Here is an 8868-nt window from a genome sequence, read left to right as displayed (position 1 = left end):
ATTGATCACTACGCTATGGGATGCACTGCAAAGTAGGGTAATTGCCATTTGACAAACTTCATAACCTTATTTTACCTTCTCTATGTCAGCTGGTAATGTAATAGTATGTAGATCATTTAATATAATCAAGATATAATGACCTAACTGCTCATATGGCAATGCCAAATAGTCCAACCAAATATTTCCCTACCATCCATGTAAAATGGGGGATTCATAATATTATCTAAAAGAGATGCTCTCAATAGTCCAAGACAAGCTAAAACTAGAAGGGCACTCGGGAGAGCGCATACCTCCGCCCTGTAATGCCTGATCGATGACAACATATCCGGCTCAATACATTTTTGAAATATCATGTGATATATCGTGTCCTTTGAGAGAAATTAGGCAGGAGCATTTGAAACCCACGCCATCTCCCTGGCAAAGGCCTGCCTACATACATGCAGTGAACTTTGCACCCCTCCAGTTGGCTCACTCCAAATCCAATTTGTACATGCTCCACTCTGGGGAAGTCATTTTAAATTGAAAACGAAACAGTCAGCCCTTAATGGGTATGTCTTTATCAGCTTTGCACATCTGGATTTGGGGAGTTTCTTCCATTCTTCCTTGCAGATTTGCTGAAGCTCTGTCAAGTTGGATGGGGGAGTGTCGGTGAATAGCAATCTTCACGTCTTTCCACAGAAACTCAGTGGGATTCAAATCTGGGCTTTGGCTGGGCCACTCAAGGACTTTCAAGTTCTTGTTTTAAAGTCATTCGTGTTGCTTTGGATGGATGCTTGGGGTCATTGTCCTGTTGTAACGTAAATCTTCACCACAATTGAAGGTCCTTTGCACTCTGAAGCAGGTTCTCCTCAAGGATTTGCCTGTATTTAGCTCCATTCATTTTTCCCTCTATCCTTACAAGTCTCCCAGTCCCTGCCGCTGAAAAGCATCCCCATAGCATGATGCTGCCACCACCATGCTTCATGGTCGGGATGGTGTTAGATGGGTGATTAGCTGTGCTCAGTTACCACCAGACGTCGCGCTTTGATTTCAGGCCAACAAGTTCAATTTTCATCTCATCAGACCACAGAATATTTTGCCTCATGCTCTCAGACATTCACATGCCTTTTTGCAAGCACCAGGCATGCTGTCATCTGCCTTTTTCTCAGGAGTGGCTTCCATCTGGCCACTCTCCCATAAAACCTAGATTTGTGAAGTGCTGCAGAGACTGGTGCCCTTCCAGCAGGTTCTCCCATCTCAGCCAAGGAATTCTATAGTTCTGTCAGAGTGGTCATCGAGTTCTGTTCTTGGTAACCTCCCTGATCAAGGTCCTTCTTGCCCAGTTGCTCAGTTTGGTTGGATGGCCAGCTCAAGGAAGAGTCTAGGTATTCTTTCCATTTCCTAATGATGGAGCTCACTGTGATTTTGGGAACTTGCAACACTCAATAAATTGTTTCATAGAGCTCCAGCAGTATTTTCCTCGCTCCTGTTGAAGTGATCAATTTGAGGGAATATGATTTTGCCTTAGCATTGCCTGGATAATCTTTGAATGTGAATATTAAATTTGGTTATAAGGCTCTGGTCTGCAGGGAGCTGTCCACATCCTCACCCACCCAGTGGTGGCAGCATCAAATGTTCATTTGATATCGGCCAGCAGAAGTCAGCAGAGCATCTGGAGAGTGGTTCTTGGTGTGAAATTCGATGCGAGCATGAAAATAATCTCGTCTTTAATATCTCCTGCCTGGACAATGGGACATGGAATGGAACAGAACCTCACTGCAAAGGTAATAAAGCAAGCTTAAGCTACAGGAAGTACAACAATGAATCAAATAAGTTTTGACTTTGAACCAACAGTTTCTAAAACTGCTTCTGAATGTGAATATTAAACTTGGTTTTTATGGCTGTGGTTTGCAGGGAGCTGTCCACATCCTCACCCACCCAGTGGTGGCAGCATCAAATGTTCATTTGATATCGGCCAGCAGAAGTCAGCAGAGCATCTGGAGAGTGGTTCTTGGTGTGAAATTCGATGCGAGCATGAAAAGAATGTCGTCTTTAATATCTCCTGCCTGGACAATGGGACATGGAATGGAACAGAATCTCACTGCAAAGGTAATAAAGCAAGCTTAAGCTACAGGAAGTACAACAATGAGTCAAATAAGTTTTGACTTTTAACCAACAGTTTCTAAAACTGAAAATGCACACTTTGCCATCTTTTCTGTTTGTCCATGTTTTTCTTTTACTATTCATAGTTTTTCAATACAAGTTTTCTGGATATGTTATGATGTCTTTATTGATTGATTTTATTTGTGGCAAAGCTTGCACTGGATATGCCCAGGATTGACTCACTCTGGCAGTAATATGGCTCACAATGCATGGCCAATACAACCTTGCACAATGCAAAGATTAAACAACACTTCCTATCGATGTAAAACTTTTGCCATAGGAGGACAGAGAAATGTCACTTGGTTATCGAGTTGGGGGAAGGTGGTGGGAGGTGTAAGTGCTGGTGTGATCAGCCTGGCTGCCATCTATACTATTGCAACCTACTTTTTACGTCGCCAAAAGAATGAAGGTTTCTATTGCACCAAGCCATTAAATCATTCATCAAAACTCATGCAACTCACTCTAACACATGAACTCATTCATTTAAATTCATTCATTCCATCCTGTGCCATGTTCTATACAGCGTGTCGGTTCTGCCCGATCAGTGACTTTGGTAATGGTTACAATCCTGGACAGATCACCACTCCAATACAGGATACTCGACTGAGAGTGCAGGAATTTGGAATTTGGCCAGCATTTAGGCAATAATTCACCTCCTCTTTGCAAAAGAATCTTTAACATCGAACAATTAATTTGAGCAGACAGGACACCCAGTTTAACATCCATTCAAGGGACCGCACACACATTGATGAATTGCTCTGTGTACATAACACCACAGTGACAGTTTATAGCTGGGTTGACATTACAACATGGGGAGGGGGGGGGAAGTTACACAACTCAAAGAGGAATGCACATACCTCAAGAGTATCCTGCCAACCTATTCATTTTAATACCACTCACAAATACAGGAATACATTATTTAACTCATTCACACAAATGCTGCATTATTTCCTTGGCAGTCTTCTGATCCAACTTCTACTTCTTACTTTCATTCTTCTCTTTACAGATCACATGCAACTAACAAGAAACAGGTGAGTTCATATAGTCTAGCCGTGTGTGTGTGTGTGTGTGTGTGTGTGTGTGTGTGTGTGTGTGTGTGTGTGTGCGCGCATACATAATTAAGTTGGAGGGGTTACAAATTAGGTAGCATGCTTAGTAAACCTGGTCTGTGTGTTCGTGTAGGTTAGAACATTTTTTTTGTAACCAGGGGACTGTTAGAGTAAAGTTTTCCTGTTTGTATATTATATACTGTGAGGGGCGCTATAGTTGACATTGACACTAGATGAGGAAGGTGTAATTTGTACACGGCCTCTTTGTAAAACCCGACAAGGTACCCTGGCAAGGTAGGAGAGGGGTGCAGTGGATGCGTCTTGATTCATGCTTGGGCCGATCTGAGTACAAGGAGTCTGGCACGGCACCGGTCATTACCAGGACACATGAGGGTGTGCTGCTATTGACACACTGCAAGATGTCACATCATTGGTTCTGGCGGCACCAATGGCAACATCCCATCGACATAACATGGCTATGGTGGCAGCGACATGCCACCTCATTCGCCAGTGCCAGGCGTTGGGCAAAGAAGGTTTGCAATGTGTTGCCTGGCTACAGGGGAGGTGTTAAAAGTTTGTTGAATATGTTAAAGGGTATGGGGAAAAAAAAGTCTGAAAAACCACAGGTGGGACGGACGGACGGAGAGCAAACCTATAGTCCCCTCCAGTAAAACTAGGAAAGAATTGCGGTCGTGTGAAATGCTGGTGGACCTTTCTGATCGGGAGATGATGGCAGTGACAGAGCAACAACAACAGAAGCTTCAAGAACAACTGGGTTAGAAGGATTTCAAAAATGAAGAGGCTAGATAGAAGGAGGATGGATGAACTGAGGGAGGAGAATGGCATGTATATAAGCTTTTGAGTCAGGATTGGTAAAGAGCTGGCCGGTGAAACCAATAAATAATGGTATGGGTAGTCTTTGGGTCAAACACTTCAGAGTATATACTTCCATGTTATTAGTCTTATCCAAAAGGGGATGCAAGACTATTAAATGCCCCTGTCTGTCTGTGTCTCTTTATTTTCGCTATATAAATGTTTTTCTCTGCAACCGTTTGTCTGAGCGATGTGAAACTTTAAACATAGGTCGACTCCCCATCGAGAATATTTTATTGCCAACTCTGACTTCATAGGTCACGTGGTTTGGCACCCATGTTGGATGAAAGGAAAAAATTTGGACATAATTTTCTCCAAAACTCCTCAAGGAAAATAATTGAAATTTGGCATATGTCATCAACGTCCCATGAAGTATATAGGGTAATAACGATGACATCATCGGAGAAGTGGTATTCCAGCCATAATTGGTTGAATTAAAATACTCATCCGAAAAATCTGAAACTTCATATATCTGCTATATGTCCTGATGTGAGTGAACAAATAAATTTATGACGTTCATAACATGCCAAGAAACTATGTGACATAATAGGGAGCATGGATGATACGGGTAAATGGCCGTAATGATAGTGTGTTCAGTTAACGATGGTATTATAGGTCAAGTTCAGATGTGTTTTCAAGGATATATACATACACACATAAATATATATTATGGTATAAGATTGGGGCAGTTGGGATCATACATATTAAAGAAGAAGATGGCGCTTCCAACCAAAATGAAATCAGATCCCCTCCGCGAACTTGAGCAAGAAGCAACAGCAGATCCGGTCTCAGGCGATATTTTGCCAACTTCACAGCCGATTTCCTCAGGCCAGTAGACCCTGAGCCTCAGCACGTGTCCGCTTTTTATTTCCGATGCAACCACTCATATCCGGTCACATGCTGGTGCTTGAGGTGAAATGGAGGAGTGCTTTCTTATTCGATTTTGCAAACCTCAAGCAAAATAAACGTCAAATCGCATCATTGATGGGCTGCTCTGCTCTTTTTTTTTGTTTTTACTTTCACATGATTTGGTGTTGCATGTGTGTACGTGAGCGTGTGTGTGTGTGTGTGTGTGTGTGTGTGTGTGTGTGTGTGTGTGTGTGCTTGTTCTTGTTTTTGTGTTTCCAGGGAAAGAATCGGTTTGTTTTTTTGTCTGGGGTGGATATGATGAGGTATTGTTTGTATGAGTGTTGGGGTTCTCGTTGGGTGTTGTACACATGCAGATGTTGTGTTTTGGAATGAGTGTTGTTTGTTGCTAACCTTATCCAGATGTGTGCACCATCCAGTTTTCGCCATTTGCATCAGAGGTGTGTATTGTGTGGGTATCTCCACTGTCTCCCCAATTAGACCACCCTCTCAGCTCTTCACATGCCATGCTTCCAGTCTCAACCTCGTTTCTTGAATATCGTGTCTCGGACACAGGTCCCATCAAAGTCAAATTTGTGGTCAGATTTCAGGCAGTGGCGTGCTATGGCTGACTGTGTCACCTTTCCAAGCCTGATTGCTCGATCATATTCATCTAGTCATTCTTTGAAATTTCTTCCAATTTCACCAATGTATAATTGGTCACAGTCTCTGCATGACGAATGGTAAACTACTCCACATTTATCGCCAGTTGATATTGTGTCCTTTAGTTTTGAAATGACATTACAGATAGTGCATAGAGACTTGTAGTCTACACTAATCCGTGCACTGTGTACAATGTTATATAATCTGATTTCTTTAATTGCATCGGCTTTGGAAGATGACACCATCCATGCCCAAGTTGCCAAGGTCCATGCTACACTGCATTTGTGGGAGATTGAGTTGCACGAGTTAAAATCCAGTAACCTGCTGGTGTGGGTTGGTTTCCTGTAAACCAAAGTCTTTAGGGAGCCGTCAGACTTACGGTGAACCTCCACATCCAAAAAGGCCAATTTGCTTTCTTTATCAATTTCAGTTGTGAAGTTAATGCTGGGGAATACCCGGCTAAGTTGCCCCAGAAGGTGGTCTACGAAGCTTGTATGCACAATGGCGAAGGTGTCACTCAGGTACCTGTTCCAGTATCGTGGGAGCCAATTCTCATGAGATTCAAATATCTTTTGTTTGAGTTCCTCCCTCACCAAATTATCCAAAACAGCAGAGACCGGTAAAACCATAGCTGTGTCAAATGTTTGTCGATATTGTGCACCGTCATAGATGAAGGCCGTGCTATTCAGCCACATCTCCAGCAGGCTCGCAACATCGTCAGGTGTTAATTGGCTGTTCTGACCGGCCATTTTCAAATCGTTTGAATGCTTCAACTGATTGAGCTTGATGCTGAAAAAACAGGACATTTGAGTCTCAAGAGAATTGGCTCCCACAATACTGGAAGAGGTATGTGCATGACACATTCACCATTGTGCATACAAACATGGTAGATCACCGTCTGGGGCAACACACTTGGGAACTGTATACTGCCATACTACCCGGGCCTTTTTGAAAGGATTGGCAGGATAGGATGCAGTGCACGGATTGGTGGTCGAATTGGGGGGAATGTGGACATACCCACACAAAACACACCCCTGATGCAAATGATGAAAAATGGATGGTGCAAACAGCTGGATAAGGTGAGAAACAAACAACACTCAATCCCAAAACCACATTTGCATGTGTGCAACACCCAACGGGAACCCCACCAGTCACACAAGCCACACCTCATAACGTCAAACCTAGACCTCATCTCGTTCAACACACCTCATTAAGCCATGTTCGTTGCTTGAAAACACAAAAACAAGAAGCGCACACCCATGCTCAACCATACATGCAACACCTGATCATGTGCAAGTAAAAAACAAACAAACGAAAAAAAAAGAGCAAATCAGCCCATCGACGATGTGACTTGACATCTATTTTGCTTGAGGATTGCAAAATAAAATAAAAAACACTCCTCCATTTGACCTCAAGGACCAGCATGTGAACGGAAATGAGCGGTCATATCAGAATTAAAAACCAGACACATGCCGAGGCTCAGGGTCCATTGGCCTGAGGAAGCCTGCAATGAAGTGGGTGAAATGTTGCCTGAGACCGAGTCTGCTCTTGGTTATTGCTCAAATCGGTGGAGTAGATCAGGTTTACCTTTTGTTGGAAGTGCCTTCTTCTTCTTAAAAAAATAATTATATTATATATTTGCACAAATTTTATTAGCACCCTCTGGTTGTAGTTGTGAGTATTAGCCACAGATTATGTCTCACACAGTAAAACCGCATAATGTGCAAAGAACAAAGCCTGTCTGCCACCCAGATGATTGTACCCGCCAATGCAAACCAAAAAAACCAGAAGGCACGTGTTATCGGGTAGAGATGTATGCCAAAATGTATCGAGTGTGATGAAGCGTTCCTACCCAATCTCAAACAGACATGCACTTGACTCACATCTGTTTGAGATCAGATGGGAGCGCATGATTAAATCACTTCCTATTGGATTGAAAAGTTAATTGATCCAATAACAGTAAAATAAAGTAGAAAGTGAACAAATGAAATGCTTGTGACTTCATAAAATTGTGTTTCGGAATCATGTTTCCTCAGTCCACGTGATTTTGACTATGTCTTATCTTTTCCTTAGTGCATCCATTGGGAATATGGATTATCTTTAAAAACAACTTCAGCAAACTCGAAGATCAAGAATGAATATTAAATTTAAATTCCCTCCAACTGTGAATCTGCAAGCAGCATCTTTCAACCAACTCATTCAAATGACCATCCCTTTCAGTTTTACCAATTATACAATGAACGTGTTGCTCTTCACATTCAACATCCAACACATGTTAGCAATTTGCGCATGAAACTGTCTTATTGGTCTCATAATTATCTTCACATTCTTGCATTTCACTTTGAAGTACTTTGTTTCTTAGCTTTTGCAACAATTTTTAACCACTGCATACTGTTTGAGTTTAACGTGTGAACTAAAATCTGAAGTGAAGATTATTAATATGAACATATTCATCTTAACGTGTAGTTGAGAAATGTATTTTGCTTTAAAGGACAATTTTAATAGACTGTTCATTTTGGCTTTGATTTGATTGTTCGAAAAATACCAAAAATACTTGCTCTGCCTTGAAAACCTGTCTCGTGTTTTTGATTTGCTAAGTCCTGTTATGACAGCACTTAAGTCAACTCACAATTGCAGACCATTCCAATTGCTAAATTTAATACTCCATAGCCATTTTACTTTATGTTGAAATATAATTATCTCGTTAATGCAATTCGTTTAATTCCTTGGAATTCAGCTCAAAAATGCTAATTAGTTGGAACACATTATGGAACATAATCCAGAGTCCGAGCCGACGGGGAGTCAAAAAGATTTCCCTTCATCGTGGTTATTCCTTTTATACTTAGTTCCCATCCAGTGTAACAGATTTTCTCAGTGGTGTGTAGGATTCCTGGTGCCTTGGAATACAGTTGTTGTTCTTGACTGAAATATTTTGAATTTTTTTTTAGCCCCCAACTGAGCGTCCACCTGTCTGGGGGCTAATATTTTCTGTGCTTTAAGCCCGCAGCCACCACTCAAAAATGACTGGAAGCATTTCTTTCACATTCAGCACATACACGCAATAACATTTGGGCATGAGGCATGTCAAATTATTTTGGGATTGGAGCCAAAAGTCATGGGACACAATTTTATTTTTCAGCGTTTTGGAAATGTAAAAAAATTTTTTTAAACCTTTACGGGAGAGAATAGTCCAGGATTTGTATCTGCTTTATTTTATACACTTTACCATCTTGACTGCCAACACACAACTTTGGATATTTATTTATTTATATCCACTTTACAATCTCCACTACTA

General features: G+C 41.6%; 1 protein-coding gene across 3 annotated transcripts in view; it reads left to right on the top strand.

Moving 5' to 3' along the window:
• Positions 1 to 8144, top strand: part of LOC147008445 (L-selectin-like) — a 63032-nt gene extending 54888 nt beyond the window's left edge. For all 3 annotated transcript variants that reach the window (XM_085863539.1, XM_085863538.1, XM_085863537.1), the window contains 5 exons: positions 1569 to 1763; positions 1894 to 2088; positions 2423 to 2551; positions 3149 to 3173; positions 7647 to 8144. In XM_085863539.1, coding sequence (XP_085719665.1) covers positions 1569 to 1763; positions 1894 to 2088; positions 2423 to 2551; positions 3149 to 3173; positions 7647 to 7677 — 575 coding nt within the window. In that variant the 3' untranslated portion in view covers positions 7678 to 8144. The remainder of the gene's footprint in view (positions 1 to 1568; positions 1764 to 1893; positions 2089 to 2422; positions 2552 to 3148; positions 3174 to 7646) is intronic.
• Positions 8145 to 8868: the final 724 nt, after the last annotated feature.

The sequence above is a fragment of the Eptatretus burgeri genome, chromosome 18 (assembly GCF_056783735.1).
Source record: "Eptatretus burgeri isolate ZD-2024b chromosome 18, Ebu_testis_v1, whole genome shotgun sequence".
Taxonomy (NCBI): Eukaryota; Metazoa; Chordata; class Myxini; order Myxiniformes; family Myxinidae; genus Eptatretus; species Eptatretus burgeri.
The sequence above is the reverse complement of the archived record's forward strand: the minus strand, read 5'-3'. Positions and strand labels throughout refer to the sequence as shown.